Raw genomic sequence first — 21,155 nt, 5'->3', positions numbered from 1 at the left:
AAGCTTTTTTTTTGGCTTACTATAGCTGCACAATACCCAGGCTGTATGTGGAGAGCAGTAAGCTTTAACAAGGGCTCATCTGTACACATCAGTGTATTGAATGCAAGACAGTCAATGTATGGTTAATTCTATCCATAATAAACCAGACAAGACAGGTGCTGCAAATCATCATCAAAATCATTCGTGATGATGTGACCCACATATCAGTTAAAAATCATAAGCTGTTTGCAAAGTTTATGATAAAGGTGGATAAGAGATTGATCCACAAAACTCGTATGTGTTTCCTTCAGGATTCCATGTGTCATTGCACACTCCTGATCAATAGGTGGCGATATTGTCAGTGTGTAATCATCCTCCTTCGGTGGTTTTGCAGAGCAAAATCATCCAATATGGCAGCCCACAGGATAGCATGTTTAGGGTTAAATGCCCTTTATTCCTCAGTCTGCGCCCCAAAGCAGGTAACTTCATTTTTATAATGCTGTATGTTGTGGTATAACAGTTGTCTATAAGATTGCATCGCCAATGTATGACAGAAAGGTGGCAAAAGCAGCTTTTCAGTATTATCTGCTAGCTCTCTGACGATAGCTTTGTGGCTAGTTGGACTGTTACAGGACACACGACTTTTATAGGGTTTCAAAATAACTACGTAATATCTCAAAGCCAGATAATTGTTTGATTGATTCGGGTTAAAGGTAACGCTTTTATTTTCTTGCCACAAACAAAACTCGTGAAATAGATTTTTAATCATGTTTGAATCTAACGGTGTGTTGATATCCTTGTTATACGACAAACGCATATGTCAGTCTGTCGCTGAAGGTGAACGACTGAAGCACATCTTATCCAACCATTTAGAAACTTTCAAAAAGGAGTCTCTATTCATTTTAAATTAAAATGTTAGTGCATAGGGACAGCCCTGAGGGGGAAACATGTGTGTAGTTATAAGCACTCAAGTCGGGTTGGAATACGCCAAGAATTAAGGTAAATCAGAGGCTACGATATAGTTCATGTTTTTCAATGATCAAAAACAATCTTGCTTTTGTAAAGGGTCCTTGATAGAAGTGTGTAACAAATAGAGAAACAAACACGTATTTACCTAATGAAATGTAAAGCACTAGTAGAGGACTATAACTTGTTCTATTTATAATGAGACGACCCCCCCCCCCCCCCCATTCAAAAAGTTGGTTGATTGAACATAGTTATCAAATTGCCATTATAATGTGATAGATGTAAGCCATGCTGGCTCTTTACATGTCTGTAACACATAACAGTTAAGAGGAATCCAAATTATGGCCAACCTTTAAATATATTATGGATTTTTGTGAGATGGTGGGGCTGCCCTCATTTTATCTCTATGTAAATAAATCTACACTATCTTGGCCCTTTCTCATTTCATCAAATCCGACTCCTCGGTCCTCCGGTAGTGACCCAGTGACCCTGAAATGAATTTCAGCGCGCCATGTTGAAGGACATCTCGTTTCTCTAAATGCACTTCGAGGAACGAGGATCGAGCGTCGAGGAGGCTCTCTGGAGGAGCTCTAACCGAGGAGACACTGATGGGTCCTCCACGGTCCTCCACGGTCCTCCACGACTCCTTCGTGGATGCATTTCTGGGAACAGAGATGTTTCAAAGAGTCGTGACGCACGGCCGGACTTATCTCAGCCAATGACAGCTCTGCATGCATCCCCTGGATATTATTTTATTAACTGCTCTCATCGCGACGCGATGTTTACATTGAGAAAAGCTGTGAGGTCCGTGCAGAAAGCAGAGCAGTGTGTATAATATATATCACTCTGTATAACAGGCCTACTCTCTTTATTTGCTTTAGTTTAGTAGATTGTGTGTGTGTGTGTGTGTGTGTGTGTGTGTGTGTGTGTGTGTGTGTGTGTGTGTGTGTGTGTGTGTGTGTGTGTGTGTGTGTGTGTGTGTGTGTGTGTGTGTGTGTGTGTGTGTGTGTGTGTGTGTGTGTGTGTGTGTGTGTGTGTGTGTGTGTGTGTGTGTGTGTGTGTGTGTGTGTGTGTGTGTGTGTGTGTGTGTGTGTGTGTGTGTGCGCGTGTGCCTGCCTGACATTGGGTCTTGAAGGGGACAGTCTTTGAACATCTGGTTTCATGTGTGTGCTTGTGTGTAGGACACCTAATTGCCAATAAAAGGGAGGCTGTTGCAGAGCATCATGGGAAATTGTTCTAGTCAATTCGATAACAGGCGTGGTGCGTTCTACAAAGAGCTTACTGATGTGCTTTATTACCATGAATCGGCCACATGAAAATATTTAATCAAAATAAACAATGGCTCTACTGAGACACATTCAAGTTACATCTACATTAGACAGCCACTTTCCCTTCATGATTCCCGTGTGTGTGTGTGTGTGTGTGTGTGTGTGTGTGTGTGTGTGTGTGTGTGTGTGTGTGTGTGTGTGTGTGTGTGTGTGTGTGTGTGTGTGTGTGTGTGTGTGTGTGTGTGTGTGTGTGTGTGTGTGTGTGTGTGTGTGTGTGTGTGTGTGTGTGTGTCCCCGAACGCTTGCACTCAATATCAAGGGATTACATGATTAAAAGATATAATTTGGATTTTGAAAAGTTGTGATTTACCTTTCCAGAACATTGTTCAACTCTGTAATAACAGGTTTAATAAACTGGGAACATGTTCTTCTTTGCAGAAATCCAAGAAGGTGTTGTCAATGTGTGTCTAATATCTGCAGTTTCTATTTTCAGGTGATTGGATTAGCAAAAGTAAAGCTTATCTCCCGGACACATGATTGCAAATGTTTCATGGATACCCAACAGGAATTTAGAAGAAAGAAAGCAGATAAGGAAACCTCAGATAAAACTTTAACATACATGTAAATACAGTATAACAGGCCTACTCTCTTTATTTGCTTTAGTTTAGTAGATTGTGTGTGTGTGTGTGTGTGTGTGTGTGTGTGTGTGTGTGTGTGTGTGTGTGTGTGTGTGTGTGTGTGTGTGTGTGTGTGTGTGTGTGTGTGTGTGTGTGTGTGTGTGTGTGTGTGTGTGTGTGTGTGTGTGTGTGTGTGTGTGTGTGTGTGTGTGTGTGTGTGTGTGTGTGTGTGTGTGTGTGTGTGTGTGTGTGTGTGTGTGTGTGTGTGTGTGTGTGTGTGTGTGTGTGTGATGTTGAATAGGCAGTAGTGCAGATCCACAACATGTGGATCTTTGGCCATTCAGAACAACCAAACACCCTATTCTCTGCAGTTCATACAAACTTGTTATTCTTTAGCATACCAGCACAACTGGTGGAAACTCAGCTTTTTCTAAGTATATACAGCTTATATACAATGTACTATTGTCAGGACACGTAAACACTCCCGCTAAATGTGTTAGCCCCTGTTCTGCTTGAAAGCAAGTACCTGCGCTCCAGCAAACTGTTCCAGCAAACACTTCAACTTGTACAATTTTGAATCTGTATTTTTGAATATCGATCTTAAGTTGGCGTGACGTTGAAGTCGTGTGACCCAGCTGTACTCGGCTTTAGTTCGTTTATAGCATAACGTTAGCATTTTGCTTCTAGCGATTAGATTTATGATTCGAAAATTATAAAAGTAGGGTAGAAATGTGGATATTATCCGGCTGAACAAAACGTGCATCTATCAAACAGGTTCGTTTTCCACAGACCTTATTTCGAGCTATTTTTTCAAAATCCTATGAATATTTGTGGAAGCCGTGGCACTTTAAAAAACACGACCAATCATTTTAGCCGGCGTGGCTAAAATAACTGGATGGCCTACCTGCCTGTCAGCCTTCCATCTGTGTACAAACTTATCTCGTGTAGGTTCGTGTGTGTTGGAGGAGGAGCTCTGTAAGGAAGTCTGAAAGAAGAGGCAGATTTTTTCCAGTTGTGTTCTTTCAAATTCTAGCGCACTCGAGCTGGTTTCTCCAAAATTACATACCCTACCTTTAAGACATCGTTTAGGGTTTTCAATCTTTGCAAAAATAAAATGTATTCACAGCCTGTACCTTAAGACTTGGATCTTCAAAGAAACTCAGTTTGGGCCATTATCTCTGTATGTGTTACCCAAAGGCATAACATAACTGCTAATAACATCTTCTGTGTAGGCCCTGAGGAGCTGCTGGGGGACTGTGGAGCAGGTGAGGGGTTACTATGTTAACTGGAGGATGCTGAGGGACGTCAAGAGAAGACAGATGGCATTTGACTTCGCTGATGAGAGGCTGCGGATCAATGCATTGAGGAAGAACACCATCCTACCAAAAGAACTCCAGGTACAAAGCAATATATAGTTAAACTGTAACTTTGTATCAGTTCATCATAATCAAATATTTTGTGATCATTAGTGAAGATTTTTGAAAATGTATAAATGCACATTGAATTACTAAACTTTAAAAAAAATTGTTGCAGGAAGTGGCAGATAAAGAAATTGCAGCATTACCTAGGGACAGCTGCCCTGTCAGAATACGCAACCGATGTGTGATGACTTCCAGACCTCGGGGAGTGAAACGGAGGTGGCGACTGAGCCGAATCGTCTTCCGTCACTTAGCTGACCACAACCAGATGTCTGGGATTCTGAGGGCTAGGTGGTAACTGGGGGATCCTTTGGACACTACAGTCAAATTGAATCATGAAAAGCAAGCTGTTTTATTGTTTATTGTCAGGAAAGCAGGACTTTAGCATTCAACACAAATGTGATTTGACCTTTTAGTGTTTGGACTATTTGGAGGTATTGATCAAAGCCTGGAAGATGTTAAGCTATAAAGTGAATCCACTCAGATGACTAGAGCACATTTCCAATCTTTGTAAATGCAGAGGCTGTCCTAAATATCTTCCTTTTCTCTGATTAGTTGTTCCCCTATCAGGGAGTTGGTTTTCCTTCTAATGGCTCTTCTGAATAAGAAAAAACGACAACATATATTATATTTAAAGAGTTAAAATAAAACCCTCCAAAGAGGTAATTGTTCTTGTAACTTGAAAAATAACTGATGAATAAATATTATTGTACTTTAATAACCTTTTTGACATGTGTCTTTGTTTGTATTGAAGGAGTATAAGTAGCCATGTGTTATGGGGAACACTATAATTCTCTTCCCCTTGGACAAGACTGTTTGATATTACATTTCAAGATTCCAATGATATTGCATTGAGCCACAACCTTTAATTTTAAATATGATAAATCAAACTGTACAATTATGTATGAGTTCAATAGTATAAACGTTTTGATGCAAAGTAATTGATACATGGAATTAAATTGAAGACTTTGCATCAATCTGAGGCATACAAATAAGTATAGCCATATCATTACTTCAAAGAGCATTTGGTGACACTCTTTAAAGGTCACCTATTATGCTAAATCCACTTATTTCCTGTCCTATACATAAACATGTGTCCCCTCTGTGTAAAGAGATTCTGAAAGTTTCAAGAAAAAAAAAATCGCCATCTTTTTTTGCTGATCCATTTATATAAAAACCTGTCAATGCACGATCTGTTTGGTATTTGGAGCCAAACACTTCAGAGACATATTTTGTATATAACTGAGACCTATAATAAAGTAATGAAAAACAATATAATAGGGGACCTTTGAAATTGTACATGTCATGAATGCTAACACTCCGGTCCAGTAGGTGGCAGCAGCGTGTAAAGGCTGCCTACCAAAAGACGAAGAAGAAGGAGAGCACTGCAGGCTGGAAGAGGACACTTTCAACTTAGCTAGCATAACTGATAAAGCCCAAATGGATCTTACTGAACAGGTGAACAGCATGTTTTAATCAGTTTTGTAGGCACCGAAAAGAAAAACAAAGAGTTTGTGTGTCATTTTCTAACTGAGATTCCGGGGATAAGCTATACATATGTTGTATGACTCCTGTAAAATACAATGCTACGTTAGCTAGCGTTATTTTATGTAGGAACTAGTAAGCAAACTACTGCGACCCGGTAAAGTCGTTTCGCCTTTTATCTGTTGTTAAGCAATTTGTACATTTTAACAATAACTTGCACAAATGTGTCATGTTATTTGCAATTATAATAACATGACTTTGTCCTGACGGGCGGTATGTTTCAGAAAGTTAGCCAGCTAGCTAGCAGGAGGCTAGCTTTGACTGGAGTATTGTTACCAGAACATTCTACCAACGCTATCTGATCAAATCATTGCTTGGTTAGGATGCCTATCATGACTACCGGTATAAAAGTTATATTCTTCATGTGTAGTGTTAGAGCACTTGCTCTTACAATCAACCCATTTTTGCTAAATAACACATTTACTATGAGATGTGCCATTGTGAATGGCGCTTGAGTATCCAATTTTACATTACCAGTATCCGGATGATTTGCATTATCTAATATTCGGGCAGAAAGACGAATTTACAACATCAACAAATGTGTTTTTCGCTGATACAGTGTCATAGATCAAGGGAGAAAAAACACCTTAATTATTGTATATACAGTGGATCCTTTGTACAACCTCTTTGAAGCATATATTGACTATTTTTCATTTAAGATATGACGTGACAAATTGATGAATCCATGGAGAAAAATTATTCGACACAAATATATATATTTTTATGAGATATGAATCGGTCAGTGATCTAATTATTTCCCCAATACAGATCAACCAGTTGGAGGCGGATTTGGTGGAGCTGGGGTCGCTCCTGGAGAAGGCGGAGAGGAAGAGAGCGCAGGAGCTGCTACAGCAGGAGCAGAAGAAGGTGGAGAAGGAGCTCGCAGTGAAAAGACAACAGAAGGAGAAACAAGACAAAAGAGAGGCAGACCCAACTGCTGCCTCCAAAGCAGCGTACACAGTCAAGATCACCAACTATGGTACGTTGCCTTTTAGTAAGACAACCACTCATTTGTGAGAAAGTGCAAACGTTTAAATGTTTCCTCTTTTTGCCTCTTTTATACAGCATGGGACCAGTCAGAAAAATTTGTCAAAATCTACCTTACAATGAAGGATTTGCACAAAATCCCACCAGAGAATGTAGAGGTCAGCTTTACAGAAAGGTACAGTGAAGGGCCAATGTATTATACAGTATATACATCATATGCCAACCATACATTCTAATGCATACAACATACTACACATTAATACAACATACAATGAATTGCATTTTCCCATCTTTTATTTTGCAGGTCATTTTCGGTGTTGGTAAAGGATCTCGATGGGAAAAACCATCAGATGGCAATGCACAACATGTTATGTCCAATCAATGAGAAGGACAGCTACAAAAAGGTGAATGAAGCCTATATTCATTAATTAGAGGAATAGAGTATGTATAATAGAGTTACACTAATAATAATAATATATAGCATTTGTATTGCGCTTTTCCTAATGCTCAAAGACGCTTTACATTAGGGCTGCTCAATTATGGCAAAAATCATAATCTCGATTATTTGGGGTCAATAATTGTAATTGCGATTTATTAAATGCGATTATTCTTTGACTTTGAATACATCCATTTATTGGAGAGAGAAAAAATGTGAACAGTATGTTTTTAACAGTTGATTACCCTGAATTCAAATTAAAAACCAAATTTAAAAAAAGTAATAATAAAAAAATAATCGTTTTATTTCGATTACGTTGTTTTCGTAATCGTTGCAAGCCATAATCGTAATCGCGATTAAAATACGATTAATTGAGCAGCCCTACTTTACATACAATCACATTGCAACCTGTTCCGACACTGTTTTTTCGAAATGAGAAATAGGAAAAATAAGATGTTTCCCTTTGTGTTTGCTTGAACTACATAAACAGTGAGTGTCCACTATAAAGCAGAATTAAAACGCACTTATTTACTACATAGAATTTTTTTTTTGTTTTGTTTCTTTGGGCAAAGTACAATAGTTAAATCTTTTTTACAGATTCAGCAAAATCAAAGAAACATAGTAGTCCCTTTTCCTGACAACTGCTGAATTGAGGCTCAGTGTTGACTTGCAACCGTTTACTTCTCTGGGGGAAAATAGAATAGCAAAATATTTTTTGAAATTCCTTTAACCCTCTTTTTTCCCCGTTCAACAGATAAAAACAGACATGCTCCTGCTCATGTGCAAGAAGCAAACAACACAGAATTGGGAGTGCCTAACGAAGGCGGAAAAGCAGACAAAAGACAAAGAGTAAGTTAAAAGATAAATGGAAATTGGTTACTTTTAGTTCAAGTGTTTTGCACAAATTAGGTGACATAAGGCCGCTGCATGCTTCCAATTAGTTAATTTGTGAAAGATATTGTACAATATATATGATGACATGTGTGATTAATACCACTTCTAATTCCTGTTGCAATGTGTTGTGAATAGCTAAGGACATATTGGTAAAAGCAGTGTAAGAAATGACATAATCTCATACACCTCTGCAGTGCAGTACCACATCTCTCAGCCAGGTGTCACTGTATACAATGTAGCATGTGTGCAGGCTACATGATGGAAACTCCTGCTATTCTGATGAACACATAACAACTGTTATACTAATGTCCCCCTACAGTAAACCCAATGTTGAAGCGAATGCAGACCCCAGCGATGGCCTGATGACTATGCTGAAAAAGATTTACTCAGATGGAGATGATGAAATGAAGAGAACCATCAACAAAGCCTGGTCAGAGAGTCAAGAGAAGAAAGTTCGAGGAGGAGGCGGAGAAGACATGATGGACTTCTGAAATGATTCAATGCGTTTCCACAGCAGGACCAAGTGAGAGCTGCCAGGGATGCACCTGACATGACTTGTATATTACATGTTATGGAATGAAGTCAATTATATTTCAACAAAAACTAAAAGTGTACAGCTCATACATAGGGTTTGGGAATAATGTCTAAGCTCTGGATTGTCACATTTTTAGCCTGGCTTTTAAAATCAGTCCACCAAACGCCTGCTAGTCATACAAATGAAAACAGATTTGTTTGTGTTGAAGGACCACAATGAAGTTGTTTTTCTTTAGATTAATATGTGTTAGTACTTCTACATTTTGATTGGACCATGGTAAATAAAATATGTGAGCAGTGTTGTGTAAAGTCAAACCTTAATTTTGTTCCTGTGCAGCTAAACTGAGCTGATATTTAAAAGTGTAGCCTACATTTGCCAAAGTCATGCTCATATTCCTTTAATGAACACAACAAGATGGCTCCTTTGACCTCTTTCAATATCTTCTTCATATGCACATTTCATTTGTTGTCATTCCAAAAATATTTCAAATGAAACCGGCAAGGACAGTACTCCTTACACATCAATCTAGTGTAATAGGAAACATAAATGCATAGATCTGTGTTTGGCGTCTTAATGTAAATTTTACCCATTCCTGTTGCATAATAAAATGCTCTGAAACACATTCTATTTTCATTAATTAATGTTACTGTTGCATTTTCATGGTGTTGGATTGATAGCTACTTTAAACCTATTTACAGAAGCACTATTGGAGTTTTCTATTTCTTTCCAGTCTTTGTGAATGTCTAAAATGTTTGTATTGATTACTTTGATTTGACTTTGGCTTCATAGTCTTGCACGTGTTGTTGCTCGCCCTCAGGTTGTTCAAAAATGTTCTCACAAATACAGATCTTGGAACTGGGTCTACTTTGCGTCCGCTTTTTCTTCTAGTTTTTGAGCTCATAATATTTTAATCTGTTTCATTTGACATAAGATTGCATAAACACTGCCTGTGATCCGTCTTGGCTGAGTGGTTACATTTTTGTGTAGTCATAATTGAGATATTCCTTCACAGAGGCCTTCCTGCTCACAGACAAGGTGATTTTAGTTTAAGACAACGACTCATTAAACATAATCTTAAACCCTTTCTTTTTTTAAAGAACATGATAGGATAAGCAATGTTCCAGAATATGTTTGACAAATGTTCAAGGTTCTTTATTGTCAAACTAACATAGCTACAGAGTAATTATGTCGTTGAACATCTTAGGTCACAGGCTTCTCCAACAATGCAACACAATAATACAGATAATCAGACAATATTAAAATATACTATATTAAAAGTAATACAAAAAGAAAAATTGTTTAAAAAAAAGTGGAATAGTGCAATACGAGTCTAGAAGTTATTGGAATGATATATTAGATAATAGATAAATAATTACTAAGTAGCAGATGAATGTTATGAAATTGTTTCAGCAGTTCAGTTGTTTAGCAGTCTTATTGCCTGCGGGATGAAGCTGTCTCTGAATCTGTTTGTTTTTGTCCGGATGCTGCAGTAACGCCTGCCAGACGGCAGCAGACTGAACAGTTTGTGGCTGGGGTGATGATGGGGGTCTTTTATAATCCTGAGGGATTTCTTCCTGAGCCGCTGGGAGTAAAGGTCCTCCATGGATGGCAGTTCCGTCCTGGGGATGTTAACTTGGTTTGCTTTTAATGCAGTAGAGCATTAACTGGAATATAAATTGTCCTGTCTCTGTATAGACAGTCACAGTATGTAGAGTAGTGAATACATTTAGTTTCAAATTATTTATATACATATAAAGTTGTGCAGTTCATGAGCCAGCAACCTGCATGTTTCGTCCACCAGGTGGCAGCTGCGATCACTTGTTCGCATGAGTTTCCTCTGGGATTATACACACATAAACGCAGCCAATATAGCATTTTGTTTTATATATTTCCTATGATTCTGTATATTTTGGCAGAAACCACGTATTTTCTCTTCCTGGAGTTTCCCTTGATTAAATAAAGGCTCATGACAGTATTTTTTGACGATCATTTGTGAGTCACAGATATTTTGGACCTACAGGTGGGAGTACTTACATCAGCTGTTGTAGTATTTACATGGTAGTATATGGCTAGTATGCTAACCAATTTCTAACATGACATTGTAATGTCCCAGAGATGCATGAGCGTATGTTGTGAACTGGAAGTCATTAATTAAAAATTCATTTTATGGGGCAGAAATCTCATTATTTCATAGATAATAGTTTTAGTAATAAAGCCAGAACAATACCAAGCTTGATAAACTATTAATTGCACACTTTAAACAAAAACCTTAAACTTAATGATATGGCATTTCAAAGTTCAGGTATATCACCGAAGATTAATACAAAAAAATAATAATAATTAGAATAAGAATAAAATACACTTAGATGGGTCACATGTGCATCATCACACTGTCCTAGGCAACCATTCAGTAAACTGAGTTTCAGATTAAACCTGGCATAGAGTGGATACCCCCTGCTCGGGTTACAGCTTGTCATTGTCCTTACGCGCGGCGTCACTGACACATGATCACCAACATTTATTAAACTTTCAAAAGGCTTTTTCATTCATATTTTTCTTACATACCGGATCATGTTATTTATTTATTTTTGAGATTGTGTCTGAGCAAACCGTCTGGACTTTCTCCACCAGTGCAGCCACTCGCCCCGCCCCTCACAGTGACGTCGCTGCTCGCCTATATAAACTCAGAGCGCCGTGCCCAGAGACGCCAGATGGATACAGTTGGACGAGGTGGACGATACTTTACGCACCAGACCAGACCAACTACCGATAAAACGATTGAAAGGGAACTTAATACAAACTTATTATTTACGCTACCGTGTGAAATGGATACCGGTTGTTTCACCGCGGCGCAGCGTATTTCGTGCCACGCCACGAATGCTGATTTGTTTAAACCTGCTCAGGAGCGTGGACCCCAACAATCCTCTGCCCCGGTGAAAGCCAGCAGGAATAAACCCGAACAAACCAAACCGGAGCTGGCCCAGGTGGTGACAGACTCCAAAACGGGAAGATCATACAGTAAAGGGAAGCTTTTGGGAAAGGTACGAAGATTTAACTGTTTCATGTGTATGTCTCGCTTCACCACAGATATGTTTAGAGGCGTCTTACCCGAGGCGAAACATTGATCTAGAATTGTTATGAGAGAATCACTATTAAAGGTCGATCTGTCTTCATTATTAATCAGTTTCAGGTGTGACACTAATGCGGGAATACTAAATTACCTCGCTGTGGATTAGGCCAATATCTCCCTGCTGTGCGAATCATTGCTGAATGAATCAGGCGCAAGGTGTGCCGCTCATGTGCGCATACATGATTGGCAACCTATTCTATAAAAGCCAATAATTATAAGCCAGAATCCGCACATTTGAATGACATCTCAGGAGACTGTTAACCCAATAATGTGCCTGCCTGACTAGGCATCTCTCCTCTCACAATACCATCGCATCTTGAATGATTTGAGACGTATGTTCCATGTATGAATGGAGATCCTGTATCAACATGTTGCTCATCATCGATACGCTGCGTCGAGCAGCCAGCCAAATCTGTGTTCCTCCGCTGATCCTGCCGCAGAGCTGGAAACGTCTCCGTCAATTTCACAGTTAATGAATGCAGCAGCTCTGTCTGCCCCAGCCTTCACGTCCTCAAGCATGTAGTCTTGGTTGCATCTAGAAAAATGCGTTTATAAACAGCAGTTCACAAATCAAGGCTGAATGTCGTTTTTTGGAGGCATATGAGAACATCCAAGGCAACGAAAGATGCATTAATTATCTTGATTACAAAATCATGCATGTGTATACATATAAACATGTCTTGTTTTTTTAATTGTAATTCATCACCCACCCCCCCCCCCCCCCCATTACCTTAATCCTTTTGATAGTTTTGATTGCTGTACAGCTATTGATCGCCATGAGGAAGGTTATTTATGGCCAGTGCAGGTTTTTAACCTGCTGCTTTTCCCAACTGATCATCCTTTTTTTTTTTTTTTTTTCCCCAAGGGTGGCTTTGCTCGATGCTATGAGATGACCGATCTCTCCAGCAACAAAATGTATGCCGTGAAGGTGATTCCACAGAGCAGGGTTTCCAAACCCCACCAAAGGGACAAGGTGTGCCTCGGCTTTTTTGTCTCAGTATTCGTAGAGGCCTAATCATTACCTGAATTTAATATCTGAATTGTTTTTGCGCTCACAAACTGACTGATGTCACCTTTTTAACAGATCACGAATGAGATCGAGCTCCACAAAACCCTGTCGCACAAACATGTGGTGAAATTCTCCCATCATTTTGAAGACCAAGATAACATCTACATATTCTTGGAGCTCTGCAGTCGGAAGGTAAGACTTCAAACATTTCTACAACACTGTGCGCAGCCTACATGTGTTTTTTCTTTATCATTGCTCAGTGACACAATATATTGTATTTATGTAACCTGGGTTACAGTATACAAAGCACCATCATCCTAACCTTAATCATTATCCCGCGACTGTGGTGTTTATGCAGCAGTGTTGTACAGTCCCAGTAACGAAAGCATGGTTGACATTTCCTTCATTGCTCTGTCTCTGCAGTCTCTAGCACACATTTGGAAGGCAAGACACACGCTCACAGAGCCAGAAGTGCGATATTACCTCAGACATATCATATCTGGCCTCAAGTACCTCCACAGCAGAGGGATCCTACACAGAGATCTCAAACTAGGTATGTGAACATGTGACAAAGCGATGTACGTCCACAGCAAGCATCCCAGGAATCTGCTGTGACTTTGGGAATCCACATGGTATCTCTGGAATGCTGACTGGACAAATGTTTTTGTCTTTTTTCAGGCAACTTCTTTGTCAACGAGAACATGGAGCTGCGGCTGGGAGATTTTGGTCTCGCTGCTAAACTGGAGACAGCCGAGCAGAGGAAAAAGTATGAATTTTTAACTGCTAGCTACTATTTTTAAGTAGTTGTGTATTTTTTAAGGCTCAAATGACAGATATTTCAAAATTCAACATGGCTTTGGGGATTTATTTCACGTTTTAGTTTAGATTTATGAAGTTGAATTCATTTAAATGTCATGCGTGGTTCACGTACATAAATATAACCTAAAGATAACATTAAATCCTTAGAAATCTTTTTCACGCTTGAATAGTGCACATTAATCACAAACCAGTCAGCTTCCTCCTCCCACTAGCCCCCCCCCCTCCAGTAAGTCCCTCACTAAGCCGGTTTCCAGGTGGCAGTTGAATGTAGCGCTTAGAGCAGAGTTTCAATACTATTTTGTCACCTTCCTGTGGAATGCCAGAAGAATGAGTGGCAACCACCATTTCATCGTCTGCATGATGCATCTTCAGAAGAGAAAGTAGTTCGATGCATCATTTAACATCTGTCGTGTACTTGTTTTTCTCAGAACAATCTGTGGGACTCCCAACTACTTGGCCCCTGAGGTGCTCAACAGACAGGGCCACGGCACAGAGTCCGATGTTTGGTCCCTCGGATGCGTCATGTAAGTTATATGCTTCGGTCATGTGCAATATAACATTTGTGTTTCATCTTAGTCAGTGTGAGAATGAAGACATTCTATCCAATCACTAAGAATGTGTATTGGTCTGATTGATCTTGAGTTGACCAATGGTTTCCTCGCTTTATCACCTTCAGGTACACACTGATGTGCGGCAACCCACCCTTTGAGACTCTTGACTTGAAGGAGACTTACAAATGTATAAAAGATGTTCGGTACAACCTGCCCTCCTCGCTTTCCCCCGCTGCACAGAAACTCATCTCAGGCATCCTGCAGAAAAACCCCAGCGACAGACTCGCACTGGATCAAATCCTCAACCATGAATTTTTCACCAAAGTACGTAAAGATTCACGCTCATTTAGTCTGTTTAAAGAACAAGAACTGGATTGGATGCATTCATCCATTTATGGTCACATGTTTTTCTATTGGATTAAGTTCATAATGTTTTTTTGGGAGTGGAGACAATGGGGCTTGTAACAAGAACAGAATATTGCGTGTTGGTGCTTGACGTATCACCGCTTTGTTCCTCCTTACAGCCTCCTTATCCTTTCTGCCCTTTTTCTTCCTCTAGGGTTTCACCCCTGATAAACTTCCCCCTAGCAGCTGTCTGATGGTGCCAGAGCTCCACCCACCCAGCCCTGCCAAGAAATTCTTCACTAAGATGGCGAAGAGCTTCTTTAGCAAGAAGAAGGCAAAAGGTAAGCAGCATCACAGCAGTCGAGTTACAGATACAACATTTTTTAACTATTCTGCTATTGTAAGATGCAATGTCACTTTGCTCAACACCTGTCACCTCGATACTGTCAAGGGAACTGATGTTTGAATTACTGGAATGTATTTAGTGTCCTTCAAGCATGTTGGAACTACCGTAGGCATCGCTCCTGTAGTTAAAATGTTTGTCTACAATGACGTCATTTATTTTTTGCAGTGGAGAAGATTCCATTAGAGGAAAAAGATGACAAAGACATTTCCAAGCTGGTGTCTGGCATCGTGAAATGTTCCATCAACAGGCAGATCAGCTACAAGACAGTGGGACCCAATGAGGTAAATATAATTTAGTTTTGTCCTATATCTGCAAAGGTTGGCTTTTTTTGTATTTTTATTTTTTACATAAAGTTACTTTCAGGTACTTGACGAAGTCCCAGAAGTAGTAAATGTAAATAAATATTCCATGGCACCTCTTATGTCTGATCATTGCTTTGCATTCAGTGTTTTGAAGCAAGCTTAACATATTTGCAGAATGCTTATTTGGGCAGTTGAGCTATCTTTTTTAAATGGCACAGCAATGGAAATGTTAACTTACTGAACATAGGGCAGCCATATTGTTTATGCAGTGAATTATGCTTTTTATTTAGACATCAGTCGTTGTTCTTGAAAGGATATAGAAGTTTGCTTTTCTGGCTTTAATGCTTTTGTTTATCAATTTTTTTTTTTTTTTTCTTTCCCTAAATTCCTTCAAATTACGCTTATCGACGCCAGCTTTTGTTTGTAATTTCTGAAACTGTTACTGCATACTTGATAAATAGTCAAATCCATCCCTTCCTTTTTTCTCTCTACTACACAATATTAATCCTAGAACAGGCTGTGCATTCATTATAAAAAAGATTCAGAACCAGAGCTTAGACTAATGCCACAGCAGTAGGAAGCTCAGTTGGCCAATCCCTTTTCAGGCTGGTCTAGTTGCTATTCTATAGAGCCCAATAGGAACTCATAGTTTGCTCTTTGGTGTGAATGTTTCTTTGTCAGCTTGATAATGAGCATGTGCGGAGTAACCAGGTTAGTCAGGAGGCATTCGCTGATCACACAAAGTAGTTGTCAAAAGTAATAGATTTTTTTTAATTGCGCACAGGCTTACAAACCAATTACCAGATTAGCACAAAATCACCTCTGTGATAACCTGACATTACAAATGAAAAAGCTGCAGCATGTTTTCAAAGCACCTATGGTAACTGGCATTAAAGCAGTTTAACCCCTGTGCGATGGCAAGGTGCATAAAATTAGCACATATAAAACCTGTGACGCAACAACTGTATAGCTGTAGCTGAATATAGCATCTCTGGCCGATAGACCCACAAATGCTAAGCGTGTGTTTCAGGTATTAATAAAACTCATGCGGTTATTCTAGGTGTCATTATTTCCTTCCTCTGTTCTTACTATCAGTTTTGTTTTCTCTTACAAATTAGTGAACATGTCTATCTTTTGTTGCTACTCAGGTGCCTTGTCCCATTGGTCACGTGGTCAGCCCCATGCCTCTGGAACCCACTCCTGCTGAGGAGGAATCCAGGAAGTCACTCTCTAACTCCTTCAAGGGCACAACGGCCAGCAGCACTGAACGTAAGTGGCAATGCTTTTCTTTGTTGCCTTTTTGATTGCTTTTTGTAAAAAATAAAAATTCTCATCTATGTCAACAACATTTTTTTTTTAACACTTTGTTTTCTCTCCAGCATGTGAAGACATCCCGACTCCAGCATCTGTTTCTGAATCGGCCTTGAAAGTTCTCAACAGCTGCCTTGCTACCATGCCTGCAGGTAAGAGAGCAAAACACACTGAGCTATAAAAATGTAAAGCACTTTTGGCAAACAGCATAATTGTATCACTGTTTGGCAAGTCAGATCAACATGTCTAAACGCAAGACAATAAGTGTAAAGTCTGAGTAGCATTCTGCATCTGAGATTCAGAGCACAATAACTGCACACCAGAAAAAAATGCTTAACCATCTTCCTTTTGTTACTTTAATTGGAAATCGTGCAAAATCATCCAGTTTAATCAACCATTTCTTTACCTTGCCTCAGCCATTTCAGCACATCTGAATCGCACTTTTTAAGATATAATCTTTGTTACATTTGTGGCATAAAAAACGTTTTAAATGGTGACTTTCACTTAAAATGTCCTCTATTGGTTTTGATACGCCATCATTTTGTTTTTCCATAGTCCCTAAATCTCTTTATTTCTTATCTCTCCAGCCACTAGGAACCCACCCTGTTTGTCCCGGCCCCAGTCCTTCCTGTGGGTGACAAAATGGGTCGACTACTCAAACAAGTATGGTTTTGGCTACCAGCTCTCGAACCAAAGCATCGGAGTGCTCTTCAATGAGGGAACACGCCTCAGTCTTTGTGACCAACGCAAGTAAGTACCTTTTTAGAGCTACAGTATTTGCTTTGTCTTATGGAAACATTACAGTGTGCTCAGAACCACTTAACATATTGGTTCAAACTACACCAGTTTTCTCATACTCATTATTTCAAATCGACTTTTTAATTTTCGAATTGCCTCAAGTAACTTATGATTTATTTTCTTTCTCTTTTGTAACCAGGACGGTCCACTACTGCTTGCCCAACAACAAACACTTCACCTTCCCCACTACTGCGCTACCTGAGCAGCTTCGGAACCAGAAACAAATTGTAGAGCTCATGGCCAACTACATGGAGCAGAACCTTATGGAGGTATGAGCAAAGTGATTCATTTTAGCCAAAAGACTTCAGCCACAAATACTCAATTACTTTTTGGATAGCCTTTGTGTAATGAATTAATTAAAATGAGACAATGGTTTTCCTCTGATCTAATCATTGTATGCCTTCTTCAGGGTGGTGATCTGCATTGTGACAATCAAGTATCGGGTTGCCCTCCTTTCCTGCTCCAGTGGGTGAAGACGGACCATGCTCTTGTCATGCTCTTCAACAATGGCACTCTACAGGTTTGAAAAAGCTCATTAATTCTATAAATTAATTATTTATTCTTTTGAGTCTTAGATTTTTCTTATACCCAGAATAGCATTTACCAACATTGGTAACTCCTATATTTGATTATGGATTTCTTGTTCTTACATTCATGCTCTGTTCTTAAATCCTTCCAGGTTAATTTCTATGCTGACCATACCAAGATCATCCTGTGCAAGTCCTCAGATGACGCCTACCTGCTCACCTACATCAGCCGGGAGCGCGTCTCGTACACGTACCTCCTCAGCATGCTGAATGAGATGGGCTGCACCGCAGAGCTGAGACACCGCCTGCGATACGTGGTCCAGCTGCTCCAACACCACGCTGATGCCTGAGACCGCTGCTCATTGGCTCCCAGGCTGCCTAACTGGCAGATGCCTTAGAGGGGATCTGACTGGTTAACACCTCGTTTTTTAGGCAGCCTGACTGGTTGACTTAATTTCTCAATGCCAGGACGAGCTGACGCCTGTTTAGTTGACGGAAGGAAGACTACTCTGAGGATTTGAGCATATATTCTTTTCTGAACTGGTGTTTAGGCAGCTGATTTTTCAAATTGTTTGACCTTGATCAACATCAAGCAGTCAGGAGGTTGCCCAATGCAGCATCTGCCTTGAGGGTTTGTCCTGTCCACCGGGAAGGTATTGATGCCTAAAATAAGAGACTCCTATCTGGCCTGATATGATGGATCCCTTACCGGCAGATTCCTAAATTAACATTCAAACTCCCAATTACCTACCCTCACTCACAACCATTGCTTCTTGGCTGGATCTTTCAAAGCCAACAATCAACCCTCAAGCTTCCCCTGATTGAAGATAATCCAGGCATGGTTTCTCAAAAGTATCTTAACACTAAACTTGTCTTAGCTTGCAATGGCACAAGGACAATATTGCAGCTGGAATTCTTTTAGGCTCCGTTTTCTAAACTTATTTTAGCAGCAAGGTCACTTGCACTGTTGTCAAGCACTGAAAGATTCTTTGGGAAGAACTGTTGTTTGATTGGAGAGAGCCTCCTACCCTCTGTTGGTTTCTGGCCGTTCGGACCATGGTGCACACACATTATTTTTTCTTGTTTTAGAAAAAGGAAACATAGAGCCAACTAGGATCACACTACCATCTTGAACTCACATGCACAAGTAACATTCCTGGCCTTATTTGATGATGGTGATGCATCCAACACCACTTTATCTTTTTGTTATAGTTGTTAGAAAGAAATGTCACTGATGTGGTACACGGCATACTACAGGGGCTTTGGGAGCAACACAATTTTGCACTCTTATTTTTTTCTTTTAGTAACTTCATCTTGATAGCGAAACATTTTAATCCCACTTGTTTTTAACAACACACCAAAAGGCCTTTTCTTTCGTTTTTTTTATGATTCATTTTTAAATTCACAGTTCAGAAGGTGAATGTGTGTGCCACACATGTGCTGGTAAACAAAACTGCTGGTTGGAAAATGAGGGTGGGGAGGGGGATAAAAGTGCCTTTCTGAGGGATGTCTGTATAGTGCAATAACAACCCTTTGTGAATGTCAAGCTGGATACAAACAAGATTTGAGAGATGGGTTTTACAGGTGGCATTTACTTTTATACTTTAAGCAAAATTTAAAAGTAAGTCCATTAGCACTACACTCACTACCTGGTATAAGCTTTTAGAACAACTGGTATCATAAGTATATATCCCAGTAATATCTATTATGGAAAAATCATTGTACTCTGTTGTACTGTAATCCTCTTGGTTTACATTGCTTTCTCAACCCAGAGTTGTATCCTAAAAACTGTGACCTGGAATGCAAGTATTACGTACATGTGTTTTCAAAAAACCCAACATTGTGAAAGCCATCTGCCAATTCAGAATAGTCTTTATTTTTTGGCACATAATGTCCTGTTTATTTATTTTTTTATTTATACATGTTTTTTATTTATTGTGTAAATGTTATGGTCTTGACACAAGGAAATGTTCAATTCCGATCACCTTTTGTATGTAACATATTTGGGGGGGAAATGGGACAAAATAAAGTTTATTGAAAATTAACTTGTTACCTTTTTCCTTTTTTCATTGGAATATTTGGAGCATCTGCTGTAGCTTTATATCTTACTAGATTGGAGAAACTTTTTTAATTCAGTATTTGCATCTTTGGTTTATGATGGAACATTCACCAATAACATTATCATGCTACCCTTTGTTGCATAATTGTTTTTTTTTTTTTTCAAAGGGAACCAAGACTTTGCTGTCATTCTCATCATGGTTTAAAGAATAGTGTTTGACAGTATTGACTATAACATGTTGAGATGCAAATGATGTGCTTCAATGCACTTAATCAGTCTTTTAAAAAAATAAATGACACTCATGGAATGTATTTGTTGGTGGTGCATGTCTCCCCAATGGCTAGCTCTCAGAGTACTTGGGCTTCCGAAAGTTCTACAGCCATGTTTAAGGTTAAAGACTTGCTATGCTGGTGACATTTTGATTTTAGAAAAACTATCACACCCTATAAAATAACTGTCCTCACCTGACTTCTGTATCCCTTTCTATTCGACTCCAATGCACATTATGGTAAATAGCTTGACCCCTGACAGTCTACTAAATCTACTCCACATAGTAACACGCATAGGAGAGAACTTTGAGAAGTGACTGTGCCAACTCGAAGGCAGCCTTGGCATGTCTAAAATCCTGAAACTTGGTCATTGTTCAGTCTTGACTTGCTTACTTTGAGTCAGGTTTCATTCTGAACTCCTGGGCTTGTTTCTATTCTTGTGAGGCTTGTTGAGTGGATGGAAGAACAGAACAGGGAAAGCCAGAAACATTTCTATGCTTTGTCACGCTTCAATGAAACAAACGAGGCACACTGAAAGCTCCCCACAATGTATTTGTACATTTAAAACGACATGCAAAACACATTGGGTATAACCAAGTTGATTGCATTAGATAAGGGTATACTGTGGTTTTCACACAAAAGGTGAAAAAGAATTGTGTGTGCACACCAATTTCATATCAGGTACTTTGGGAAGAACTTGTATACGTTACTTCTCAACTGATGAAGCTTTATTGTCACTGTAAACAGTGACACTGTAACATGTGAGACAATTGAGTCGTAAACAGTAGAGGAACATGACCTCTTTCTTGTTGCCCCTCAGCCGTGAGCAGTAACATCACCCCAAGTGAGTTCCTCATCAAAGCATTAACTACTCTAACAAATGCTTCATTAACTAAACAGTGTGAGCAAACTAAAGCATTGTTCTTCCTGAAAGACTTGAACAATTAAGAACTATATGCAGTTTATGGGTCAAAGTGTCAGTGT

General features: G+C 39.4%; 3 protein-coding genes across 3 annotated transcripts; all 3 read left to right on the top strand.

Annotated features, from left to right (window-relative positions):
* The first annotated feature begins 310 nt into the window (after positions 1 to 310).
* mrps14 (mitochondrial ribosomal protein S14) lies at positions 311 to 4,973 on the top strand. The gene is made up of 3 exons (XM_079648333.1): positions 311 to 458; positions 4,063 to 4,227; positions 4,364 to 4,973. Exons 1-3 carry the CDS (start codon positions 390 to 392, stop codon positions 4,544 to 4,546), a joined length of 417 nt encoding a protein of 138 aa, XP_079504459.1. The 5' UTR covers positions 311 to 389; the 3' UTR covers positions 4,547 to 4,973.
* A 574-nt stretch (positions 4,974 to 5,547) lies between these two features.
* On the top strand, positions 5,548 to 9,509 carry cacybp (calcyclin binding protein). Its single transcript, XM_079648090.1, has 6 exons — positions 5,548 to 5,706; positions 6,562 to 6,772; positions 6,859 to 6,955; positions 7,085 to 7,184; positions 7,971 to 8,065; positions 8,430 to 9,509. Exons 1-6 carry the CDS (start codon positions 5,689 to 5,691, stop codon positions 8,599 to 8,601), a joined length of 693 nt encoding a protein of 230 aa, XP_079504216.1. The 5' UTR covers positions 5,548 to 5,688; the 3' UTR covers positions 8,602 to 9,509.
* A 1,834-nt stretch (positions 9,510 to 11,343) lies between these two features.
* Positions 11,344 to 19,888, top strand: plk3 (polo-like kinase 3). Its single transcript, XM_079647295.1, has 15 exons — positions 11,344 to 11,686; positions 12,641 to 12,748; positions 12,860 to 12,976; positions 13,208 to 13,337; positions 13,463 to 13,550; positions 14,032 to 14,127; positions 14,280 to 14,478; positions 14,714 to 14,840; positions 15,071 to 15,186; positions 16,356 to 16,476; positions 16,587 to 16,670; positions 17,106 to 17,268; positions 17,456 to 17,585; positions 17,726 to 17,836; positions 17,996 to 19,888. Exons 1-15 carry the CDS (start codon positions 11,357 to 11,359, stop codon positions 18,191 to 18,193), a joined length of 2,118 nt encoding a protein of 705 aa, XP_079503421.1. The 5' UTR covers positions 11,344 to 11,356; the 3' UTR covers positions 18,194 to 19,888.
* The last annotated feature ends 1,267 nt before the right edge of the window (positions 19,889 to 21,155 follow it).

This window comes from Notothenia rossii, assembly GCF_949606895.1.
Source record: "Notothenia rossii genome assembly, chromosome: 9".
Classification (NCBI taxonomy): domain Eukaryota; kingdom Metazoa; phylum Chordata; class Actinopteri; order Perciformes; family Nototheniidae; genus Notothenia; species Notothenia rossii.
The sequence above is the reverse complement of the archived record's forward strand: the minus strand, read 5'-3'. Positions and strand labels throughout refer to the sequence as shown.

Bases quoted from the DNA above. Each gene is read 5' to 3' on its own strand.
- mrps14 (XM_079648333.1), top strand. From the start codon at position 390: ATGGCAGCCCACAGGATAGCATGTTTAGGGTTAAATGCCCTTTATTCC. The intron at 459-4,062 runs GTAACTTCATTT...TCTTCTGTGTAG, and splicing joins CAGTCTGCGCCCCAAAGCAG to GCCCTGAGGAGCTGCTGGGG. The intron at 4,228-4,363 runs GTACAAAGCAAT...AAATTGTTGCAG, and splicing joins TCCTACCAAAAGAACTCCAG to GAAGTGGCAGATAAAGAAAT.
- cacybp (XM_079648090.1), top strand. The intron at 6,956-7,084 runs GTACAGTGAAGG...TTTATTTTGCAG, and splicing joins GAGGTCAGCTTTACAGAAAG to GTCATTTTCGGTGTTGGTAA. The intron at 7,185-7,970 runs GTGAATGAAGCC...CCCGTTCAACAG, and splicing joins AGAAGGACAGCTACAAAAAG to ATAAAAACAGACATGCTCCT.
- plk3 (XM_079647295.1), top strand. From the start codon at position 11,357: ATGGATACAGTTGGACGAGGTGGACGATACTTTACGCACCAGACCAGA. The intron at 16,477-16,586 runs GTAAGTGGCAAT...TTTTCTCTCCAG, and splicing joins AACGGCCAGCAGCACTGAAC to CATGTGAAGACATCCCGACT. The intron at 17,837-17,995 runs GTTTGAAAAAGC...AAATCCTTCCAG, and splicing joins TCAACAATGGCACTCTACAG to GTTAATTTCTATGCTGACCA.